The sequence below is a fragment of the Pelophylax lessonae genome, assembly GCF_965119305.1.
Source record: "Pelophylax lessonae genome assembly, chromosome: 8".
NCBI classification, from domain to species: Eukaryota; Metazoa; Chordata; class Amphibia; order Anura; family Ranidae; genus Pelophylax; species Pelophylax lessonae.
In genome coordinates this window covers 22,391,409-22,417,694 of record NC_138775.1, presented here as the reverse complement: position 1 = coordinate 22,417,694, position 26,286 = coordinate 22,391,409, and the positions used below count along the sequence as shown (strand labels likewise).

General features: G+C 47.1%; 1 protein-coding gene and 1 long non-coding RNA gene across 6 annotated transcripts in view; one reads left to right on the top strand and one right to left on the bottom strand.

The window, feature by feature from the left end:
* The window catches only part of LOC309561437 (laminin subunit beta-2-like), a 166,666-nt gene extending 142,436 nt beyond the window's left edge, over positions 1 to 24,230 (bottom strand). For 2 of the 5 annotated variants that reach the window (XM_082265340.1, XM_082265343.1), the window contains exons 1-2: positions 20,654 to 20,964; positions 13,081 to 13,223 (exon numbers count right to left, since the gene is read on the bottom strand). In XM_082265340.1, the coding sequence (XP_082121466.1) occupies positions 13,081 to 13,108 (28 nt within the window). In that variant the 5' untranslated portion in view covers positions 13,109 to 13,223; positions 20,654 to 20,964. Of the gene's footprint in view, positions 1 to 13,080; positions 13,224 to 20,628; positions 20,965 to 24,207 lie in introns of those variants that run through there. The other 3 variants (XM_082265342.1, XM_082265341.1, XM_082265344.1) reach the window with 3 other exon arrangements.
* Positions 1 to 26,286, top strand: part of LOC309561462 — a 266,849-nt gene that overhangs the window by 189,670 nt on the left and 50,893 nt on the right. The window lies entirely within an intron of this gene.

The following is a 26,286-nucleotide window of genomic DNA, read 5'->3' as shown; positions in this document are numbered from 1 at the left end:
TAACAAATGTTTTTTTAAATAAATGCTACTGTTTGCCTTTTAAAAAGAAATACTCAAAATAAGTACAATGACTAAGCCCCTCCCCTTATGACATTGTTGAAAGTGGGCCGAGCATGGGTGACCTTAAAATGATGACCCCCCCCCCCCCTGAAAAAAGCTCTGTGAACGCCCATGCTGCTATATACTGCTGATACAAAAATGTATTTAGCAGTTTCTATTTACTGAAATAATTGCATGTCCATGTTCTGTGTACTGTGGGAGAGCAGATATAGTGAATGCAGGCTCCTGGGGAGAGCAGATATAGTGAATGCAGGCTCCTGGGGAGAGCAGATATAGTGAATGCAGGCTCCTGGGGAGAGCAGATATAGTGAATGCAGGTTTCTGGGAAGAGCAGATATAGTGAATACAGGTTTCTGGGAAGAGCAGATATAGTGAATGCAGGCTCCTGGGGAGACCAGATATAGTGACTGTAGGCTGCTGGGGAGACCATATATAGTGAATGCAGGCTCCTGGGGAGAGCAGCTATAGTGAATGCAGGTTCCTGGGAAGAGTAGATATAGTGACTGCAGGCTCCTGGGGAGACCAGATATGGTGAATGCAGGCTCCTGGGGAGACCAGATATAGTGAATGCAGGCTCCTGGGGAGACCAGATATAGTGAATGCAAGCTCCTGGGGAGAGCAGATATAGTGAATGCCGGCTCCTGGGGAGACCAGATATAGTGACTGCAGGCTCCTGGGGAGACCAGATATAGTGAATGCAGGCTCCTATGGAGACCAGATATAGTGAATGCAGGCTCCTGGGGAGATCAGAAACAGTGAATGGAGGCTCCTGGGGAGACTAGATATAGTGAATGCAAGCTCCTGGGGAGATCAGATACAGTGAATGCAGGCTCCTGGATTTAGTAACACTTTAAGCCTTCCATCATTGAACTCCGTCTCCACGCACTGGCTGAGGATCATGGGAGATGGAGTTCAGGAACAGCTGGAGAGCCAGGCTTTGCCAACCCCTCCATGGCTTCATCCGCAGCGCATTTTTTCTTTAGTCGGAGAAGAACGGGTTGTAATGATATTAAAATGAAATTATAAGAAGAAAATTATGTTACGGCATAAGTATGTATTCTGGCTCGGAGCTTCTCCAGCTGCAATGGCTACAGAACAGGGAAATGATTGTTCATGGCACCGATACGATGAGAACTTCGAGACATTCCAGCTATGGTGAGCGGTGCCAACGCGTGTTCCTGTGCCGTCACTTCGCTCCATCTGGATCTGGAAGATGTGGACTCATCTCTGTCCTACTTGATGCCTAACAATGTGCTTCATATAATCCTTCTTTTTATATCGCAGGGAAAGATCAGACTATTTCCACTTCGCTTTTTTTGTATTTATTTAAGGGATCTTCCGTCATGTGTGGTGTAATTATAGCCTGTAAAATGTAAAGTATTCTAACACTGTAAATTAAATGGTATAAAATGTATCCAATAAGAGTTTATTTAGCCCTGGTTCACACTGCTGCAAAGTCGCATGACAAGTCAAAGCACATTAATTTCAATGGATGCCGTTCTAATTGCCGTGACTCAAATAAAAAAAAAAAAAAGTTAGTGCACTTATTTTTTTGCGTCTTCCTTGCGACACAAGTGCCATAGACTGCAATGGTAAAATCACAAAAGTAGCAAGGAAGTTGTTTCTTTGTCTTATCTTTTGGCACTTTGGCTGCAACTTCAGATGGGTTTTGCAAGTTCAGTAAAATTGATATTGTTATGATTGGCCAAGGCCAAAGTTGCAAAATATCAAAGTCCCATGCAATCGTAATGGAAGTCTCACAATTTTGGTGTCACAGCAGTATGAAGTGAGCCCTAGACTTGCAGTTGGGGATGGGGGGGAGGGGGAGGGGGGGTGTGAAGTTGTAGCACCCTCCTAGTGTAGGATGCTAGGCCAATTTTTCTGAGTTTAGCCACCCTGCCTTAGTTCCACTGTATATAGGAACGCCAACGTAGCCACCCTGCCTTTGTCCCACTATATATGGGAACATAGCCACCCTGCCTTAGTCCCAATCTATATAGGAATGTAGCCACCCTGACATAGTCCCACTGTATATAGGAATGTAGCCACCCTGCCTTATTCCCAATCTATATAGGAACGTAGCCACCCTTCCTTAGTTCCACTGTATATAGGAACGTTAACGTAAGCACCCTGCCTTAGTCCCACTGTACATAGAAATGTAGTCACCCTGCCTTAGTCCCACTGTATGTAGGAAGGTAGCTACCCTGCCTTTGTCCCACTGTATGTAGGAACGTAGCCGCCCTGCCTTTGGCCAACTGTATGTAGGAAGGTAGCCACCCTGCCTTAGTCCCACAGTATGTAGGAAGGTAGCCACCCTGCCTTAGTCTCACTGTATGTAGGAAGGTAGCTACCCTGCCTTTGTCCCACTGTATGTAGGAGCATAGCCACCCTGCCTTAGTCCCACTGTATGTAGGAAGGTAGCTACCCTGCCTTTGTCCCACTGTATATAGGAAGGTAGCTACCCTGCCTTTGTCCCACTGTATGTAGGAAGGTAGCCACCCTGCCTTAGTCCCACTGTATGTAGGAATGTAGCCACCCTGCCTTAGTCCCACTGTATGTAGGAAGGTAGCTACCCTGCCTTTGTCCCACTGTATGTAGGAAGGTAGCCACCCTGCCTTAGTCCCAGTGCATGTTGGAATGTAGCCACCCTCTCTTGTGCTCGCTCTTGAGAAGGACTATGGACTATGGGATTTGTAGTGTGCATAGAGCATGTACATGATCACAAATAACATGCAAAAACAAATGGAAGTAGGGTGGGTGGGGGGGGGGGGGGAGTAGAGGTTTGGGAGCTCATTACAAGGAGGCAGAAAAACCCAAAGCAAATGGGGACATGCCGCAAACATCCCATGGCCACAGCATGTTGGTGCAGGGTTTACGGGTTTAAAACAGGCAGCGAGGAGCCATCATATTGCCTCTACCTGTCAATTGCCTCTGAAAAGCGATCAGAATACGGGTCACTTTTCAGAGGCAGAGCAATTTAGACGCCAATCTAAATTTAGTTTAAAGAATAAAGTTATTCTGGCCATACACTATGCAAATTTTGGCCGGTTCCTGATGGACTTACCAAAATTCACTTCATGGGTGGTCCTGTCGCCCCTCCCCCCTTCATCTGATATCGCTTAATTAATAAACTGAACTTCTGCATTGATAAAATAAAAGTCATCCTGAGACAAATCCTCATTGATAAATAATATTCTCATTTCCTATGAGAAGCAATGGAGGGTCCATGTACCTTCCAGGAAGGATTCCAGACAAGCCCAGTATAGGACGTTGGTTGGTTGCCTGCAGTCCTCCCGACATCTCTTTAGCAGGGCAGGGTCGTCTCTATATACACTGACCCATGGGGGGAGCCGAGATACAGAAGATCCATTTTTCTGAACAGGACTTGACTATCCCCATTGGCCTCTATACATCAGACACAAGTTCTTAAAGGGGAACTCCACATGAACAAAAGCAATGTCAAGCAATCACAGGCTACAGGCTCAGTACAAGACGTCGGTTGTTTGCTGTAGACCTCCGGAATCTCTTTAGCAGGGCAGGGTCATCTTTATTTACACAGCTTCACCTCCTGCAGTGAACCGAGACACAGAAAAGCCATTTGTTGGATCCGAGCTTGACTCACTCAATTGGCCTCACCAGACACAATCTCTTAAGGGGAACTCGGCATGATCTAAAGCAGGGGTCCCCAAACTTTTTAAAGAAAGGGCAAATTTACTGTCCTTCAGACATTAGAGGGGCCTGGACTCAGTAGGAGTAGAAAAATTACATAGTGCCTGTGGTCAGTAGGAGGGGTAATTGTGCCCCCGAAAGGATATTAGTGATAGGAATAGGGGCCCCATCATTGGTGTCAGTGGGAGGAATAGTGCGCCATCGTTGGTCTCAGTGGGAGGAATAGTGGCCCTTCATTGGTGTCAGTGGGGGGAATAGTGTCCTATTGTTGGTGTTAATTGGGAGCAATGGTGCCCCATTGTCCGTGTCAGTGGGAGGAATAGTGACCCATCACTGGTGTCAGTGGGGGAATAGTGCCCCAACACTGGTGTCAGTGGGAGCAATAGTGTCCCATCATTGGTGTCAGTGGGGGGGGGGGGGGGAATAGTGCCCCATCATTGCTGTCAATGGGAGGAATAGTGCTCCATTGTTGGGGTCAGTAGAAGGAATAGTGACCCATCATTGGTGTCAATGGGAGGAATAGTGACCAATCATTGGTGTCAGTGGGAGGAATAGTGCCCCATCATTGGTGTCAATGGGAGGAATAGTGACCAATCATTGGTGTCAGTGGGAGGAATAGTGCCCCATCATTGGTGTCAGTGGGAGGAATAGTGCCCCATCATTGGTGTCAGTGGGAGGAATAGTGCCCCATCATTGGTGTCAGTGGGAGGAATAGTGACCCATCATTGGTGTCAGTGGGAGGAATAGTGCCCCATCATTGGTGTCAGTGGGAGGAATAATGCCCCATTGTTGGTCTCAGTGGGGGGAATAGTGACCCTTCATTGGTGTCAGTGGGGGGAATAGTGCCCTATTGTTGGTGTTAATTGGGAGGATTAGTGCCCCATTGTCCGTGTCAGTGGCAGGAATATTTCCCATCATTGGTGTCAGTGGGAGGAATAGTGCCCCATCATTGGTGTCAGTGGGAGCAATAGTGCCCCATCATTGGTGTTAATTGAGAGGAATAGTGCCCCATTGTCCGTGTCAGTGGGAGGAACAGTGCCCCATCATTGGTGTCAATGGAAGGAATAGTGCTCCATTGTTGGGGTCAGTAGGAGGAGTAGTGACCCATCATTGGTGTCAATGGGAGGAATAGTGCCCAATCATTGGTGTCAGTGGGAGGAATAGTGTCACATCATTGGTGTCAGTGGGAGGCATAGTGCCCCATCATTGGTGTCAGTGGGAGGAATAGTGCCCCATTATTGGTATCAGTGGGAGGAATAGTGCCCCATCATTGGTGTCAGAGGGAGGAATAGTGCCCCATCATTGGTGTCAGTGGGAGGAATAGTGTCCCATCATTGGTGTCAGTTGGAGGAATAGTGCCCCACTATCGGTGATAGTGGAAAGAATAGTGCCCCGTTGTCGGTGTCAGTGGAAGGAATAGTGGCCCATTGTCGGTTTCAGTGGGAGGAATAGTGCCCCATTATTGGTGTCAGTGGAAGGAATAGTGCCCCATCATTGGTGTCAGTGGAAGGAATAGTGCCCCATTCTTGGTGTCAGTGAGAGAAGTAGAGCACCATCATTATGGTCAGTGAAAGAAATAATGTTTCAACATTGATATCAGTGGGAGGAATAGCACTTTATATCTGTGGGAGAAATCCTCAGGGGCCAGATAAAGGCAGGCAAAGGGCCGAATCCGGCCCACAGGCCACAGTTTGGACACCGCTGAGCTAACGCAATGTCAAGCAGTCATAATCGGTTACAGGCTCAATACACTGAGCTGTAATAAGAATTATTTCTCATAACAACCTATGAGAAGCAATGGAGGGTCCATTTACCTTCCAGGAGGGATTCCAGACAAGCCCAGTATAAGACATCGGTTGGTTGCCTGCAGTCCTCCCGGCATCTCTTTAGCAGGGCCGGGTCGTCTTTATTTGCACTGACCCATGAAGGGAGCCGAGATACAGAAGATCCATTTTTCTGAACAGGACTTGATTATCCCCATTAGCAGCTTTACATCAGACACAAGTACCTAAAGGGGAACTCCGCAAGAACAAAAGCAATGTCAAGCAGTCACAGGCTGCAGGCTCAGTAGAAGACATCGGCTGTTTGCCTGCGGTCCTCCCGGCATCACTTTAGCAGGGCAGGGTCGTCTATATTTTCACAGCTTTACCAGCTGGAGGGAACCGAGACACAGAAAAGCCATTTGTTTGATCCAAACTTGACTAACCCAATTGACCTCTTTAGACACATGACCTTAAAGGGGAACTCCGCAAGAACAAAAGCAACGTCTAGCAGGTATAGTGTGCTACGTGCGCAATACACTGAACTAAAATAAGAGTTTTTTGCCATAACAACCAAGAAGAGAGTGAAATTTTACAAACACATAGCTAAAAATAAAGATTGCCATTGGCTAAAGGTCGCTTGGTGTTGCCTCCTGCAGACCTGAGATGCAGTCTGATGAAGAAGGACACATGGCAGGCTGACAACGCTGCTGCCAATTGCAAAGCAGTGACTTAGTGTTGTCAGCCTGCAACAGGAAGCGCTGCTACAAGCAGGATCTCTAGGTGAGAATGTCTGCACCAGATTCACTGATAGAGATTCACACTGTCGCCTTGCGTGCAGCGTGTTGCGGTGATATTCATTTTCAATGGTACCCCAATGCAGTGAGGGAACTAGACATGTGCAGTCTGCTTCATTCCGAATCGAAATTCGGACACATTTTTCGATATGCGGATGTGTCAGAATTTCTGAATTACAATAGTAATGAATTTAAACTAATTCAATATAACAAAACTGAAATTTTGGATGTGTTTGAATTTGATTTGTTTTTTAATCCAATGCGAATAGTTTTCAAATCTAATGTAAATAGTTGTTGAATCAAATTCGAATTTCAGAAGAGAATACAATAGAATAGGAAATAAAGATTGTAAGATCTAACGAGCAGGGCCCTTTAGTTCCTCCTGTATTGAATTGTATTGTAACTGTATTGTCTTCTCTCACATTGTAAAGCGCTACGCAAACTGTTGGCGCTATATAAATCCTGTATAATAATAATTATAATAATAATAATAATAATAATAAAAAAGGAATAGAATAGAAAATAATATTATAGAATAGAATAGAAAATAACAGAATAGAAAAAAAAAGGAATAGAATAGAATAGCGTAAAACAGAACAAAATGGAATAGAAAATAAAATAGCAGAGTACAATAGAATAGAAAATAAAGGAATGAAAAAAATAATAATAATATAATAATAATAATGAAAAAGAATAGAATAAAATAGAAAGAAAATAACCATCTTCTGAAATTCGAATTTTCAATAGAATACGTTTGAATTCAAATAGAATAGAAAAGAATAGAATAAAAAGGAATAGAATAGAAACAAATAGAATAGAATAGAAAAAAACTATACAATAGAATAAAATAGAAAGAATATAACCTTCTCCCAAAATTCGGATTTCGAATATAATAAATTTGAATTTGAATAGAAAAAAAAATAGATTAGAACAGAATATAAAATAAAAGAATAAAACAGAATAGAAAAAAAACAAAAGAATAGAATAAAATAGAAAGAATATAAACAAATTTGGGAATTCGAATTTCAAATAGCATAAATTCGAATAGAATAAATTTTAATTTGAATAGAAAAGAATGGAAAATGAAATAATAGAAAAGAACAGAATAGAAAAAACAATAGAAAAGAATAGAAAGAATATAACAATATAACCATCTTCCAAAATTCGAATTTCGAATAGAATAAATTTGAACAGAATAGAAAAGAATAGAAAATAAAAGAATAGAAAAAACAATAGTATAGAATGGAAAGAATATAACCATCTTTCAAAATTCGAATTTCAAATAGAATAAATTTGATTTTGAATGGAATTTAAATTTGAATAGATTCAAATTTTCCAAATTCAGGCGAATTGAGTTTAATTCGACCCAAATTTAGAAAATTCGAATTGATTCGAACACATGAACCAAATTTTGAAAACTAATTAAACAAATTTTTGCAAATAACGAATCAAAACTAAACACATTTTTCATTCTGCACATGTCCGGAGGGAACATACAAGTGCTGCCGCGCACCATAAAGCTGTGTCATTTCTGAGTCAGGAAGTAGATGCTGACCCTGTGTGATGCCTGAACAAAGATGGATCTGTCCTTCTGGAGAGAAAAGCAGATGAAGGCATTGTGGAGGGGGAGCACTGTGATCTCTGGGAGAAGTAAAAGATACCTGGAAGTGTGTGCATTACTCAGTATGCATGGATTTAGAATGAGAAATTAGATCTGATGCTGTGTCCCCTGTAAATGCAATTTTGGGAATTATAGGAATAATCTGATTGGCCGATATGGGCAACCCAGACACTTTGCTTTCAGTCCCTTTTTACACATGAAGCCTATTGTGACTCTGAAAACCACACGCCATTGAGAAATGTCTGACATACAATGCACCGTTATTTCTCTGCACTCCCCCTGCAGAGCGGCAGATCCAGGCTTGCACGGCAGGCACCCTAACCGTCTCCTTGTCTATTATAAAGCGCTCTATAACTGGCTCTCAGTCAAAGTCAAACACCTGCGCCAGCCACCATCAAAGCAGGAATGCAGGACCCCCCGAGCCTCTTCCCCCGCCCTGGGGCACAGCTAAGAGTCCCTGTCTGATAATAACATTGACCTCCTACAGCATTCACAAACCTGAACATTCAGGGCCCAGAGTCTTCTTGACTGCCTTTTTTCAATGTACACTGAAGAAGCTGGAGTACAATAACCCCAGCATTGGAGTCAGTGTCAGCAATAATAACCCCCAGCATTGGTGTCAGTGGCTGCAATAATAACCCCCAGCATTGGTGTCAGGGTCAGCAATAATAACCCCCAGCATTGGTGTCAGTCGCAGTATTAATAAACCCCAGAATTGGTTTCAGTGTCAGCAATAATAACCCCCCGGCATTGGTGTCAGTGGATGCAATACCAACCCCCAGCATTGTTGTCAGTGTCAGCAATAATAACCCCCGGCACTGGTGTCAGTGGCAGTATTAATAACCCCCAGCATTGGTGTCAGTGTCAGCAATAATAACCCCCAGCATTGGTGTCAGTGGCAGTATTAATAACCCCCAGCATTGGTTTCAGTGTCAGCAATAATAACCCCCGGCATTGGTGTCAGTGGTTGCAATAATAACCCCCAGCATTCGTGTCAGTGTCAGCAATAATAACCCCCAGCACTGGTGTAAGTGGCAGTATTAATAACCCCCAGCATTGGTGTCAGTGGCTGCAATACTAACCCCCAGCATTGTTGTCAGTGTCAGCAATAATAACCCCTGGCATTGGTGTCAGTGGTTGCAATAATAACCCCCAGCATTGGTGTCAGTGTCAGCAATAATAACCCCCAGCACTGGTGTCAGTGGCAGTATTAATAACCCCCATCATTGGTGTCAGTGGCAGTATTAATAACCCCCAGCATTGGTTTCAGTGTCAGCAATAATAACCCCCGGCATTGGTGTCAGTGGTTGCAATAATAACCCCCAGCATTGGTGTCAGTGTCAGCAATAATAACCCCCAGCACTGGTGTCAGTGGCAGTAATAATAACCCCCAGCATTGGTTTTAGTGTCAGCAATAATAACCCCCAGCATTGGTGTCAGTGTCATCAATAATAACCCCCAGCATTGGTTTCAGTGGCAACAATAATAACTCCCTATGGGGAGTTAACTTTCACTGCCATGGCCACAAATGCAGGAGGGTGGGGGTGAGATAATCCCGCCCACATTTCAGTCTTCCTTTCAGTGCCCGACTGGAACGCAGAGTGTTCTAGCGCCTGGCATCCTATTGGGCCACGTGTTGGGCACTAAGGTTAATGTCTTGGGGCTGACATCTCGTGGCAATTCAGTGTAAGCACAACTTGTTATTTTAATGTCTGTTAATGGTATAATCCAGCTTCCCTGTACGTTGGGGCTAGTTAGTTTAGTCTTTAGATAGAGCCTTGAATTTTTCTTCATAAGCTACCAGTCTTCCTAGCAGGCAAAAGGCTGAGAGCGTTATTGTCTCTTTACACTTTAAATGACCGGTGAACATCCCATGTACTGCATTTTAAGAAGTAAAATTACTGTACATTGGAATACGCTGGATCATTGGAGAGTTAATCTTTCTTTTGAAGGGTGCCTATTCAGCAGGTGGCCATACTGGCCGGATGGTCCGAGGCCCAAAGGAGTCATCACTGAATCTCTATGCTTCTCTATGCAATGTAGGCAGATCATGGCTAGTGGCCTCCAGCACATTTTTCAGGTTCTAACGCACATTATGAGAAGCTCACAGTGTGCAGTAAAATCAGAGTAAGCCATTCCAGTCCACGAGAGGAGCCGGTACAACTGTGCAAGACTACTAGTTTAGAGAAAGTCATAAGACAGGGAACGGCAGTTAATTTCTATTGTTAAGTTAAACGTCTCGGTATCCTCCGGTAATGGAATGAACAGGAGCAGATGTTATAAGGTCGGGGTGGAAATAGTCCTGTTATAATGATGTGCTTTCCTTCCAGACTCCTGGGATCCCCACTGTATAAATCACATCGTCCCGCTTCATGCGTTTCACTTCAGGAAACGCGATGGCCGCCCCCTGTAATGTTTTATCCATTGCCCGAGGACCCGAGGCAGAAATGTTTTTTCACTTATCTGTTCTGTGAAAGGGAGCGCGGAAAAAAATAATAATGAGCAGCTCCAGGCAAGTAAACCAGGACGCTGCCAACCCTACTGACGTTCAGCGAGGCGGCCAGACGCAGCAGAGACTGTTCACGAGGAAGCCAGGATTGTTCATTTAGTTTACTAAACAACACGATATTGAGTTCACATGAAATAAGGAGTGTATTTATTACTCAATTTGCTACAGAGGTCCAATAGGCTCTCTGCTCTGCCATCTGCAAAGTCCATGCTTCCTGATGATAGGAAACCTCAAGCTCTTGACAGACCTCTATGTAGTATGACAGGGAGAGTGTCGGACCTCTGCAGAGAGACTACTGATTCCACACAGAGCAAGGGTCCTTCTCTACAGCATGCTGGCAGGGGACAGGCTTTTCTACTGTGGCTGCTTTCTAAAGAAAACTAACTAACACTGTGTGCGCCTTTTGCTTTGCAATGCACTTGGAATGTATTTAGCTGGTTTAAAGGGAAAGTTCAGTTAGTCCATCATTATTTGCGGAAAATGTTGGAATCTGTTATTGGCCTTTGAAAATTTGTACTGCCGGCGTGTCTGCTGGACCTTGATTTGTCAGCTTACAGATAACATATTATATTATATATTATATATTATATTATTATATATCTGATGGCAGCCATACATGTGTCATATGATGTATCAATTTATCATTCGATTGATCCAACCAGGGACAAACTAGGGACCCTTCATTCATAAAACAGGGACACTTCATTCATGAACTAGGGACCCTCCATTCACAAACTAGGGACCCTTCATTCATGAACCAGGGACCCTCGATTTACAAATCAAGGACCTTCCATTCACAAACCAGGGACTCTCCATTCACAAACCAGGGGCCCTCAATTCATCAACCAGGGGCCCGCCATTCACAAACCAGAGACCCTTCATAAACAAACCAGGAACCCCCCATTCTAGAACCAGGAACCCAAAATTCACAAACTAGGAACCCTCCATTCATGAACCAGGGACCCAACATTGACAAACCAGGGACCCTCCATTCATGAACCAGTGACCCTCCATTCACAAAAGGGACCCCCATAAACAAACCAGGAACCCTTCATTCATGAACCAGGGAAGCAACACTCACAAACCAGGGACCCTCCATTCATGAACCAGTGACCTTCCATTCACAAACCAGGAACCCTTCATTCATGAACCAGGGAACCAACATTCACAAACCAGGAACCTTTCATTCATAAACCAGGGAACCAACATTCACAAACCAGGAACCTTCCATTCATGAACCAGGGACCATCCATTCTTGATCCAGAAACCCAACATTCTTGAACCAGGGACCCAATATTCACAAACCAGGGTCCCTCCATTTATGAACCAGGGACCCAACATTCACAAACCAGGGACCCTCCATTCAGGAACCAGGGACCCTCTATTCACAAACCCGGGACCCCCATAAACAAACCAGGAATCCTCTATTCAGTAACCTGGGACCCAAGACTCAAAAACCAGGGATCCTTTATTCACAAATCAGGAATCTTTTATTAAAAACTGAAGGACCCTCTATTTATGAACCAGGGTCCCTCCATTCACAAACCAGGGACTCTGTATTCACAAACCAGGGACTCATCCATGTCTTTACGGACCTTGCTTTGTGCACTGGTCCAGATATTTTGGTGGAGGGAGCTCCTAAGGCGTCAGCATACCAAGACATTTTGGACAGTTTCATTCTCCCAACTTTGTGGGAACAGTTTGGGGGCGGCCCCTTCCTGTTCCAACATGACTGCACACCATTTCACAAAGCAAGGTCCATAAAGACATGGATGAGCGAGTTTGGGGTGGAGGAACTCCCCATCAACCCCATAGAACACCTTTGGGATGAATTAGAGTGGAGACTGTGAGCCAGGCCTTCCTGTCCAACATCAGTGTCTGACTTCACAAATGCGCTTCTGGAAGAATGGTCAAACATTCCCATAGACACACTCCTAAACCTTGTGGACAGCCTTCCCGGAAGAGTTGAAGCTGTTATAGCTGCAAAGGGTGGGCCAACCCAATATTGAACCCTACGGACTAAGACTGGGATGCCATTAAAGTTCATGTGCGTGTAAAGGCAGGCGTCCCAATACTTTTAGGTATCCAGTGGGCCGCATGGGGCTGCTGTGGCTAGGCTGACGTGTTTCAGGGTCGAGCCCCCTTCCTCAGAGCCAAAAAAGTTGCTGCAACGTTTTTGGCTCTGAGGAAGGGGGCTCCCCCCTGAAAAGCGTCAGCCTAGCCACAGCAGCCCCATGCGGCATCGTGCAGTACCTTGGCTACCTTGGACATTTTATGTATATTATGTTGATGTGTTGATATGTTGATGTGTGTACATTCACACCTGCTTTGTGAGTATAATGTATACTTTTTAATATTTTAATAAATGTTTTTAGTGGTAATGCACTAGGTCGGTGCGCCCCTTTTCTTTTTGTTGTCTTTTTTCCAGTCGGTTCCGAATACCCTTGATCCTAAAGGGGCAGCAAGACCATAGGCTTTCTCTACCCAAGTCTGAAGTATCTCTCTTCCCTCCGTCATATTTCACTCGAGCGCAGGAGAATTGTTCTACTACGTCCCAATACTTTTGACAATATAGCGTATCAATACTTTGTGACTTATAACTAAGAATCTTTTTTTCTGAATCCCTATGAATGTTTCACGAAAAGTGAATTGAATGTCACTTACCGGCTATCACTGCAAGTCCCGACAACATGGCGGACAAGACGGGCGCGTTTCACCGGCGATGGGAATACGGCGTCTTCATTAACTTCTCACCGGTCTATGGAAGCCGCGTTCTGCTTCACAACAATTCCTGAGCTGCGGCGGGGCTGTCAGAAGGATGAAGTTCATTGTTAATTTGGCAGCGATGAACGTAACTCACTGCAAAGAAAATATTTTTCTGTCTCTGATCCGTCATTGGCTGCCAAGCTGAGACAATCCGGTGGTTTTACACAACTCACATTCCCTCCTTCTGTCTATGGGATGTATTAACAAAAAAAGAAAACCACCAGTTATTAGAGAAGTCATACTAGATGAACATGCAGGGGCCGAGTTCCTGGACGGGTGCAAGGAAAGTATTGTTAGATTTACAATAGATACCAAAAACCAACCTGATAAAGGGACCGCCTGCCCGAAACTTACATTTTACTTCTTTATTTGGTGCCGAAGAGTTCAACCTCCTAAAGGAGAGTACGGCTGAAGTATTTTTGCACTGGCCTTTGCACCCCAGTGACCCAATATCAGCCAACGACATGACAGAGCGGCTCCAGGCTCATTGCTGATTGCTCAGTTCTCTGTCATCACAGCAGTGCTGCAGCCAATAGGTGAGTATGTATGTTGAGTACCCCAAACTAAAGGTCAAACTTTTTTTTCTGTGTCCGCATAGGGGAGATTTCTCTTCACTTCCTGTCTCATAGTCAAAACAGGAAGTGAGAGGAAATCCCTTCAGAGAACTAGTGACCCCATTGGAAGATTTCTCCTCTATTCCTGTTCTGAGAACAACCCAAAATTTCTTTCTCTCTTTTTCTTTTACTTTCGATGAAATGGCAAACAGGACAAATAGAGTGGGTGAATCTCCCTAACGGGGCGCACAGGCTGCAATAAAAACCTGGCAGGGGATCTAATCCATCTCCACTCCATCCAAAACTAAAAATGAAAGTTTTTCCTTTAGCCTGGGTTCACACTTGTGCTTTATAGACACTGCATGTGATTCGCACAGGAATCGCACCACATTCATACATTTGTATGGCCGTAATCACATCCGCAACTAAATGGTGCAGGGCCCATTTTTTCCCCCCGCACCTGAATTGCATTGCATTGTTCACTCCCATATGATGTGATTCTGGCAATCGCACTGCATTTTGCAATCTGTTTCAGGGCGTCGTTAGGATAACATTGACACCTGCAGCAGATCGCATGGACGCCGTGCAATTGCAATGCAGTGTGGGAAACGCAGAGGATTTGCTGCGTGTACCGCAGTGCATAAAAGTGAAGCAGGGCTCAGTTATGCTTTTAGCCTAGGTTCATGCTGATGCGATGCAGGATTCGCAGTGATTCCTGTGCGTTTCCCGCACCTCATCACAATCGCACTCCGTTCATGCAAACCGCTGTAGGTGTCAGTGTTAAGTTATGACACCCCAAAAACGGTTCGCAAAACGCAGTGCAGTGACCATGTGACCTAATTCCAGTGCGGCAAAAAAACAAAAAAGGTTCATGTACCTTCTTCTTGTGCGGGTACGTTGCGATTTGAAATGAATAGGCTCAAATCATGCAAAGAAATGCTTGTGATTTGAATAGGATTGCGGTGCGATTTCTGTCTGAATCACATGTGCTTCCCCACATCGCATCAGTGTGAACCAAGGCTGAAACTGATCTAAAAGACACCATCGAATCTCTGTACATTCCTCTTTAGAATTACCAAAAGTATGTAGTATGAGGACAAACCTTAACCCCTTGGAGCCAGCGCCTCCCGGCCCTTTAAGGGGTTTAGTATGCTGTGAGGCGGGGTTTATGATCATAGGACCTCCGTGATTGGCTGTCACTGCAGTCACATGATCGGAAAGCTCCCTATCGCAAGTAGCAATCATGAGCTTTCAGAAGCGCACAGGACGTACGCTCTCGGCACAGCTGCATTAACACCAATGGACGCAAAAATGCGACCGCTCAGCGCCAAAGCTCACCCGCCGGCCGGCCGCATATTTGCTGGTTAACTACTTGCTGACCGCTCGCCGCAGATATACTGCGCCAGGCTGGCTCGGCTGCGCGAACCCGCCGTACCTGTATGGCGGGGCGTGGGAGCACTCCGCCCCCATTACAAAGCTGGGAAAACGATCCACGGGACCGGCGGCAGCGATTGCCACTGGGCACCCGTGATCGCTCCCCACTGAGAGAGAACAGCGGTCTGCTGTTTTAATCACAGCAGACCGTTGTTCCCTCTGGAATGAACACAGAGCGCTCATGATCCTCCTATATAGGATCACAGGTCTCTGTGTTGATTGAACAAGTCCCTCCCCCACACAGTTAGAAAACACCCTCTAGGCTCACACTTAACCCTTTGATCGCCTCTAGGTTAACCCCTTCCCTGCTAGTGTCATTATTACAGTAACAGTAAATATTTTTAGCACTGATTACTGCAGTAATGTCACTGGTCCCCCCAAAAGTGTCAAAAGTGTCAGTCAAGGGTCCGATCTGTCCGCCGCAATGTCGCAGTCCCGCTAAAATTGCACATCGCCGCCATTACTAGTAAAAAATAAATAAATAAATAAAAATGACATAAATCTTTCCCCTAGTTTGTAGACGCGATAACTTTTGCGCAAATCAATTTAAAATACGCTTATTGGGATTTTTTTTTTACCAACAATATGTAGCAGAAAATTGGCCTAAAATGATGAAAACAATTTGATTTTTGGATTTTTTTATTGGGAATGTTATATAGCAGAAAGTGAAAAATATTGTTTCTTTTTTTTCAGAATTGTCGCTCTTTTTTTGTTTATAGCGCAAAATAATAAAAATCGCACAGGTGATCAAATACCACCAAAAGAAACCTTTATTTGTGGGAAAAAATGTATTTGGGTACAGCGCCACATGACTGCGCAATTGTCAGGTAAGTAACGCAGTGCCAAATCGCAAAAAAAAAAAATGGCCTGGTCATTAAGGAGGTAAAATCTTCCGGTCCAGAAGTGGTTAATAACTGATTAAATTTGTTTTAAATCAGGAAGGCCCTTGTACTACTTTGATGGTAGATCTAAAGAAGAAAGTACAATCAGATTGTATAGTGTATGATCAGCCATAGAGTTTGCGCTGCCTGTAAAGATTCTCCCAGAGAAGGAGCGATGTCCATCAGGTAACGCGTAATCGCACTTTGGTGGTCCGGCTGCTGCTGGCTGGGTGTCCCAGGTGTAAGAACGTGGTGTCCCAGGCGTCCCAGGTGTAAGAACGTGGTGTCCTAGGTGTCAGAACGTGGTGTCCCAGGTGTAAGAATGTGGTGTCCCAGGTGTAAGAACGTGGTGTCCCAGGCGTCCCAGGTGTAAGAACGTGGTGTCCCAGGTGTCAGAACGTGGTGTCCCAGGTGTAAGAACGTGGTGTCCCAGGTGTCAGAACGTGGTGTCCCAGGTGTAAGAACGTGGTGTCCCAGGTGTCAGAACCTGGTGTCCCAGGTGTAAGAACGTGGTGTCCCAGGTGTAAGAACGTGGTGTCCCAGGCATCCCAGGTGTCAGAACGTGATGTCCCAGGTGTAAGAACGTGGTGTCCCAGGCGTCCCAGGTGTAAGAACGTGGTGTCCCAGGCGTAAGAACGTGGTGTCTCAGGTGTAAGAACGTGGTGTCCCAGGTGTCAGAACGTGGTTTCCCCGGGTGTCAGAACGTGGTGTCCCAGGTGTCAGAACGTGGTGTCCCAGGCGTAAGAACGTGGTGTCTCAGGTGTAAGAACGTGGTGTCCCAGGTGTCAGAACGTGGTGTCCCAGGTGTCAGAACGTGGTGTCCCAGGTGTAAGAACGTGGTGTCCCAGGTGTCAGAACGTGGTGTCCCAGGTGTCAGAACGTGGTGTCCCAGGTGTCAGAACGTGGTGTCCCAGGTGTCAGAACGTGGTGTCCCAGGTGTCAGAACGTGGTGTCCCAGGTGTAAGAACCTGGTGTCCCAGGTGTCAGAACGTGGTGTCCCAGGTGTCAGAACGTGGTGTCCCAGGTGTCAGAACGTGGTGTCCCAGGTGTAAGAACGTGGTGTCCCAGGCGTAAGAACGTGGTGTCTCAGGTGTAAGAACGTGGTGTCCCAGGTGTCAGAACGTGGTGTCCCAGGTGTCAGAACGTGGTGTCCCAGGCGTAAGAACGTGGTGTCCCAGGCGTCCCAGGTGTAAGAACGTGGTGTCCCAGGCGTCCCAGGTGTAAGAACGTGGTGTCCCAGGTGTCAGAACGTGGTGTCCCAGGTGTAAGAACGTGGTGTCCCAGGTGTCAGAACGTGGTGTCCCAGGTGTAAGAACGTGGTGTCCCAGGTGTCAGAACCTGGTGTCCCAGGTGTAAGAACGTGGTGTCCCAGGTGTAAGAACGTGGTGTCCCAGGCATCCCAGGTGTCAGAACGTGATGTCCCAGGTGTAAGAACGTGGTGTCCCAGGCGTCCCAGGTGTAAGAACGTGGTGTCCCAGGCGTAAGAACGTGGTGTCTCAGGTGTAAGAACGTGGTGTCCCAGGTGTCAGAACGTGGTGTCCCAGGTGTCAGAACGTGGTGTCCCAGGTGTCAGAACGTGGTGTCCCAGGTGTCAGAACGTGGTGTCCCAGGTGTCAGAACGTGGTGTCCCAGGTGTAAGAACGTGGTGTCCCAGGTGTCAGAACGTGGTGTCCCAGGTGTCAGAACGTGGTGTCCCAGGTGTAAGAACCTGGTGTCCCAGGTGTCAGAACGTGGTGTCCCAGGTGTCAGAACGTGGTGTCCCAGGTGTCAGAACGTGGTGTCCCAGGTGTAAGAACGTGGTGTCCCAGGCGTAAGAACGTGGTGTCTCAGGTGTAAGAACGTGGTGTCCCAGGTGTCAGAACGTGGTGTCCCAGGTGTCAGAACGTGGTGTCCCAGGCGTAAGAACGTGGTGTCCCAGGCGTCCCAGGTGTCAGAAAGTGGTGTCCCAGGTGTCAGAACGTGGTGTCTCAGGCGTAAGAACGTGGTGTCCCAGGCATCCCAGGTGTCAGAAAGTGGTGTCCCAGGTGTCAGAAAGTGGCGTCCCAGGTGTCAGAACGTGGTGTCCCGGTTGTCCCAGGTGTCAGAACGTGGTGTCCCAGGTGTGCCAGGTGTGAGCCTAACTGCTGCTAGAAACAAGCAGATGTTATAGTGTCGGTTCACATCTCTGCCATGCGTTTTTGATGAGTTGCGCTTTCGTCTTATTTCAGGTCGGTTGCCATAGAACTTTAAAGGAAAATGCGTTTTGATGAAAGGGCAGCAAAGATGCGGCATGCAGGACTTTTTTCCATACCTAAGGCTCGGTCGCCCATTTCTGAAGCCGCCCTGTGCAGCACGAGTTCAGCGTGGCTTACAAACAACTTCTCTAATAGAAGTCAATGCAAGTCGCCCCCAAAGTAGTGCAGGAACCTTTTTCTAAGTCGGAGCGACTTGAGTTGCCCCGATTAGAACAGTTCCATTGCACTGAATAGAGTGCGACTTGTCAGGCGGCTAAGTCGCCTGACAAGTTGCCCCAGTGTGATCCAGGACTAAACTTCACATAAAACGCAGAGCAGTGAACGGGGCACGATGCTCGGCATCCTGTCCCAAGATTGATGGGAAATAGTGAAGGATATAAAGGGGAGTACAGCAGGAAGAAAGAAAGGAATGGTGGGGAAGGGAGAAAAAGAAAGAAAGCAAGTGGAAAGATAAAATAGTAATGAAATGCAAAGGAAGGGTGAGGAAGAAAAAGAAAAGGGGATGGAAGGAAAGCAAGAGAAAAGGGAAGAGAAGATAAGAGGAGAGGAAAGGGAAGAAAGGAGAAGAGAAGGGAAGGGAGGAGACTGGAAGAAAAAGGAAGGGAAGGGAAGGGAGGAGGCTGGAAGAAAAGGGAAGGGAAGGGAAGGGAGGAGACTGGAAGAAAAGGGAAGGGAAGGGAAGGGAGGAGGCTGGAAGAAAAGGGAAGGGAAGGGAAGGGAGGAGGCTGGAAGAAAAGGGAAGGGAAGGGAGGAGGCTGGAAGAAAAGGGAAGGGAAGGGAAGGGAGGAGACTGGAAGAAAAGAGAAGAGAAGGGAAGAGAAGAAAAGAGAAGGGAAGGGAGGAGGCTGGAAGAAAAGGGAAGAGAAGGGAAGGGAGGAGACTGGAAGAAAAGGAAAGGGAAGGGAAGGGAAGAGGCTGGAAGAGAAGGGAAGGGAGGAGACTGGAAGAAAAGGGAAGGGAAGGGAGGAGACTGGAAGAGAAGGGAAGGGAGGAGACTGGAAGAAAAGGAAAGGGAAGGGAGGAGACTGGAAGAAAAGGGAAGGGAAGGGAGGAGGCTGGAAGAAAAGGGAAAGGAAGGGAAGATACTGGAAGAAAAGGGAAGGGAAGGAAAGGGAGGAGACTGGAAGAGAAGGGAAGGGAGGAGACTGGAAGAAAAGGAAAGGGAAGGGAAGAGACTGGAAGAGAAGGGAAGGGAAGGGAGGAGACTGGAAGAGAAGGGAAGGGAGGAGACTGGAAGAAAAGGAAAGGGAAGGGAAGAGACTGGAAGAAAAGGGAAGGGAAGAGACTGGAATAAAAGGAAAGGGAAGGGAGGAGACTGGAAGAAAAGGGAAGGGAAGGGAAGGGAGGAGACTGTAGGAAAAGGGAAGGGAAGGGAAGGGAGAAGATTGGAAGAAAAGGAAAGGAAGGAGACTGTAAGAAAAGGGAAGGGAAGAAAGGAGACTGTAAGAAAAGAAAAGGGAAGGAAGGAGACTGGAAGAAAAGAGAAAGGAAGGGAAGAGACAAGAAGAGACGGGAATGGAAAAAAGGGAAGAAAAGATAAGGGAAGCGAAGAGAAGAGAAGGGCAGGGAAGGGAAGAAAAGGGAAAGGAAAGGAAGAGAAGAAAAGAGGAGGGAAGAGACTGGAAGAAAAGGGAAGAAAAAAGAAGGAAGAGAAGAAAAGGGAAGGAAAGAAAAGAGAAGGGAAGAGATGAGAAGAAAAGAGAACGAAAGGGAAGTGACAGGAAGAAAAGAGAAAGGAAGAAATTATAAGAGAAGGGAAGGGCAGAGACGGGCAAAAAAGGTAACGGAAGAAAAGAGAAGAGAAGGGAATGGAAGAGAAGAGAAAAAAAGGAGAAGGGCAGAAAAGTGAAGAAAAAAGGAAGGGAAGAGACGAGAAGAAAAACGAAGGGATGGGAAGAAAAGAGAAGAAAATGAGAGAGAAGGGAATAAAAGAGAAGGGAAGTGAAGAAATGGGAAGGGAAGAGAAAGGTGGAAAAGAGGAGGGAAGGGAAGAAAAGAGAAGAACAGGGAAGGGAACAGAGGAGAAAAGAATGGAATAAAAGAGAAGGGAAGAGAAGAGAAGGGGAAAAAGGGAAGAAAAGATAAGAGAAGGGAAGAAAAGAGAAAAAGGTAACGAAGAGAAGAGAGAAAAGAAGAGAATTAAAGGGAGGTATAGATAAGAAAGTGATGGGAAGAGAAAGGAGAAGAAAAGAAAAGAGGAGAAGATATGGAAAGGGCAGAGAAGGGAAAAAGCAGCGAGGAGAGAGATGAAGAGGAGAGGAGAATCTGGCAGTGTGGGAAGATTCCTGGTGCCCCCCTCCCAGTGTCTGCAGTATTGGGGGTCCCATGAAGTGACAGGTGTACCTGGGAAGTCCTCCCATAGACTCACCCCTGGCTTGGTTCTCACGCAGCGGACGCTCCCCCCAGTATAGGGTTCTGATGAGAATCTCCAATCCCTGCAGCCAACTTCCCGGAGCTCAGCCTGAATCCAGTCCCAGCCAAAGCCTTCTGTCAGGAAAATGGTTTGGAGGGAGTGCGGCTCGGAGTGTGTGGCAGAGACAGAAGTTTCCACACACAGGCAACTGTAAATACAAAGCAGGAGTGTTCCCAGGCTGGCTGAGCAGTGATGTGAGGGTGGTACTAAGCCACAAGTCCACTCATGTTACACTATGTCCCCATTATACTCACACACAGGGTGTCATGCAGTGTGACACCGGCAGGCAGGAAGCACTGACACCCAACAGGCTCATTCATAAACAGAGCAAGGAGCAACTGGAATGGGCAAAGTGATGAAACTGCTGACAACCAATCAAAAAGATTATTTTGCCATTCTGATTAAAGTCCTCGGATCTGATTGGTTGCCATGGATTATTGTACCGCACACATCATTCCTGCACCACTCACATCATTTCTGCACCGCACACACCATCCCTGCACCAGTCACCTCATTCCTGCACCTCTCACACCATTCCTGCACCGCGCACACCATTCCTGCACTGCACACATCATTCCTGCACCGCACACATCATTCCTGCACCGCACACATCATTCCTGCACTGCACACACCATTCCTGCACTGCACACATCATTCCTGCACCGCACACATCATTCCTGCACCGCACACATCATTCCTGCACCGCACACATCATTCCTGCACTGCACACATCATTCCTGCACCGCACACACCATTCCTGCACTTCACACATTATTCCTGCACCGCACACATCATTCCTGCACCGCACACACCATTCCTGCACTGCACACATTATTCCTGCACCTCTCACATCATTCCTGCACCGCACACACCATTCCTGCACTGCACACATTATTCCTGCACCGCTCACATCATTCCTGCACCGCACACACCATTCCTGCACCACACACACCATTCCTGCACCGCACACATCATTCCTGCACCGCACACATCATTCCTGCACCGCACACATCATTCCTGCACTGCACACATCATTCCTGCACCGCACACATCATTCCTGCACCACACACATCATTCCTGCACCGCACACATCATTCCTGCACCACACACATCATTCCTGCACCACACACATCATTCCTGCACCGCACACATCATTCCTGCACTGCACACATCATTCCTGCACCGCACACATCATTCCTGCACCGCACACATCATTCCTGCACCGCACACATCATTCCTACACCACACACATCATTCCTGCACTGCTCACATCATTCCTGCACCGCACACATCATTCCTGCACCACACACATCATTCCTGCACCGCACACATCATTCCTGCACCGCACACATCATTCCTGCACCGCACACATCATTCCTACACCACACACATCATTCCTGCACCGCACACATCATTCCTGCACCGCACACATCATTCCTGCACCGCACACATCATTCCTGCACCGCACACATCATTCCTGCACCACACACATCATTCCTGCACCGCACACATCATTCCTGCACCGCACACATCATTCCTACACCACACACATCATTCCTGCACTGCTCACATCATTCCTGCACCGCACACATCATTCCTGCACCACACACATCATTCCTGCACCGCACACATCATTCCTACACCACACACATCATTCCTGCACCTCTCACATCATTCCTGCACTGCTCACATCATTCCTGCACCACACACATCATTCCTGCACCTCTCACATCATTCCTGCACTGCTCACATCATTCCTGCACTGCTCACATCATTCCTGCACCTCTTACATCATTCCTGCACCTCTCAAATCATTCCTGCACGGCACACACCATTCCAGCATGGCACACATCATTCATGCACCGCTCACATCATTCCTGCACTGCTCACATCATTCCTGCACCGCACACATCATTCATGCACCACACACATCATTCCTGCACCTCTCACATCATTCCTGCGCCGCACACATCATTCCTGCACCTCTCACATCATTCCTGCACCACACACATCATTCCTACACCACACACATCATGCCTGCACCTCTCACATCATTCCTGCACTGCTCACATCATTCCTGCACCACACACATCATTCCTGCACCGCACACATCATTCCTGCACCGCACACATCATTCCTGCACCGCACACATCATTCCTACACCACACACATCATTCCTGCACCACACACATCATTCCTACACCACACACATCATTCCTGCACCGCACACATCATTCCTGCACTGCACACATCATTCCTGCACCGCACACATCATTCCTGCACCACACACATCATTCCTGCACCGCACACATCATTCCTGCACCGCACACATCATTCCTGCACCACACACATCATTCCTGCACCGCACACATCATTCCTGCACCGCACACATCATTCCTGCACCACACACATCATTCCTGCACCGCACACATCATTCCTGCACCTCTCACATCATTCCTACGCCACACACATCATTCCTGCACCTCTCACATCATTCCTGCACCGCACACACTATCCCTGCACCGCACACATCATTCCTGCACCGCACAAATCATTCCTGCACCTCTCACATCATTCCTACGCCGCACACATCATTCCTGCACCTCTCACATCATTCCTACGCCGCACACATCATTCCTGCACCTCTCACATCATTCCTACGCCGCACACATCATTCCTGCACCACACACATCATTCCTGCACCTCTCACATCATTCCTGCACCACACACATCATTCCTGCACCGCACACATCATTCCTGCACTGCACACATCATTCCTGCACCGCACACATCATTCCTGCACCGCACACATCATTCCTGCACCGCACACATCATTCCTGCACCGCACACACCATTCCTGCACCGCACACACTATCCCTGCACCGCACACATCATTCCTGCACCGCACAAATCATTCCTGCACCTCTCACATCATTCCTACGCCGCACACATCATTCCTGCACCTCTCACATCATTCCTACGCCGCACACATCATTCCTGCACCTCTCACATCATTCCTACGCCGCACACATCATTCCTGCACCTCTCACATCATTCCTACGCCGCACACATCATTCCTGCACCACACACATCATTCCTGCACCTCTCACATCATTCCTGCACCACACACATCATTCCTGCACCGCACACATCATTCCTGCACTGCACACATCATTCCTGCACTGCACACATCATTCCTGCACCGCACACATCATTCCTGCACCGTTCACATAATTTCTGCACCCCACATGTCAATCCTACACTTTGCATTCCTTTACTGAATAAGCTCAATCATTGGATTGTCTAATGAAAACTGAAGCTAAGGTAATATTAAGATATTAACAGCAACTAGGCAACTTTGCTTTTCAAAAATAATTCTCAACTCTAAATTGGGGGGTAAAGTTAAAGTCTAATTTGCTTATATTTTGCCTTTCCTGGTTCCTCCCTCCCACCCTCCCCAAAATCCTAATTAAATGCTTGAATAATATCTTTTCACTTTTATTACATACCTTATTTGAGACCCAGTGATGTCACCACTGGGTCTCTGAGCTTCTCTGGCACATCATGGCTGGTGCGCTAGCAGGGTGCTGTACATAGCTTCCTGGAATCATCACAGCACGGCATATGCTTCTGAACTGCCATGAAAAAAACTGAAATCCATTAAATGAAAGGAAGAGGATGGCGGAAAGATGAATAAAGATGGAAGGCAGAGGATGGGGAAGGAAGAAAGCAAGGAAGGAAGGAAGGGAGGGAAGGAAGGAAAGGAAAGGATGAGGGAAGGAAGGATGGAAGGGAGGAAAAGGATGAGAAAAGGAAGGAAGGAGGGAGGATGATGGGGGAATGATGAAGAGGAAGGAAGGAAGGAAGGAAGGAAGGAAGGAAGGAAGGAAGGAAGGAAGGAAGGAAGAAAGGAAGGAAGGAAGGAAGGGAGGGAGGGAGGGAGGGAGGGAGGGAGGGAGTGAATGAAGGACAGAAGAAAGGGAGAGGGTAGGGGGAGGAAGAAACAAGAAGAAGGAAGGATATAAAGAAGGGGATGGGAGAAGGAAGGAAGGAAGGAAGGAGGAGAATATGGAAAGAAAGGAAGACGGAAGGAAGGAACAAAGAAAGTAAGGAAGGAAGGGGATGGGAGAAGGAAAGATGGAAGGAAGGGGAAAGAAGGAAGGGAGAGAGAGGATGGGAGAAGGAAGGACAGAAGAATGGGAGAGGATGAGAGAAGGAAGAACAGAAGGAAGGGAGAGGATGGGGGAATGAAGGATTAAAGGAAGGGAGGAGATGGGAGAAGGAAGGAAGGACAGAAGTAAGGGAGGGGCAGGATGGGAGAAGGAAGGACAGAAGGATGGGAGAGGATAAAAGAAGAAAAGACAGAAGGATGGGAGAGGATGAGAGAAGGAAAGACGGAAGGGAGAGGATGGGGGAAGGAAGGATAGAAGGAAGGGGATGGGAGAAGGAGGTACAGAAGGAAAGAAGGGAGAGGGAGGATTGGCGAAGGAAGTACAGAAGGATGGGAGAGGATGATAAAAGAAAGGAGAGAAGGAAGAGAGAGGATGGGGGAAGGAAGGAGAGATGGAATGGTGAGAATGGGGGAAGGAAGAAGAAGAAGAAAGGGGATGGGAGAAGGAAGGACAGAAGGAAAGAAGGGAGGGGGAGGATGGGAAAAGGAAGGACAGAAGGATGGGGAAAGATGAGAAAAGAAAAGACAGAAGGAAGCGAGCGGATGGGGGAAGGAAGTATAGAAGGAAGGGAGAGGATGGGGGAAGGAAGAAGAAGAAGGAAGGGGATGGGAGAAGGAAGAACAGAAGGAAAGAAGGGAGGGGGAGGATGGGCGAAGGAATTACAGAAGGATGGGAGAAGATGAGAAAAGAAAGGACAGAAGGAAGGGAGAGGATGGGGGAAGGAAGGAAAGACGGAAGGGTGAGGATGGGGGGAGGAAGGACAGAAGGAAGGGAGAGAATGGAGAAGAAAGGATAGAAGGAAGGGAGAGGATGGGGGAAGAAAGAAGAAGGAGAAGAAGGAAGGGGATGGGAGAAGGAAGGGAGGAGGATGGGAAAAGGAAGGACAGAAGGAAGGGAGAGGATGGGGGAAGGGAGGAGAGAGGGAAGGGTGAGGATTGGGGAAGGAAGGACAGAAGGACAGGAGAGGATGGGGAAAGGAAGGACAGAAGAAAGGGAGAGGATGAGAGATGAAAGGACAGAAGGAAAGGAGGGAGAGGATGGGAGAAGGAAGGACAGAAGGATGAGAGAAGGAAGGACAGAAGAAAGAGAGAGGAATGAAGGAAGGGAGAGGATAGGGTAAGAAAGGACAGAAGGAAGGGAAAGGAATGAAGGGAGGGGGAGGATAGGAGAAGGAAGAACGGAAAGAAGGGAAAGGAATAAAGGGGGGAGGATGGGAGAAGGAAGGACGGAAGGAAGGGAAAGGAATGAAGGGAGGGGGAGGATAGGAGAAGGAAGAACGGAAAGAAGGGAAAGGAATAAAGGGGGGAGGATGGGAGAAGGAAGGACGGAAGGAAGGGAAAGGAATGAAGGGAGGGGGAGGATGGGAGAAGGAAGGACGGAAGGAAGGGAAAGGAATGAAGGGAGGGGGAGGATGGG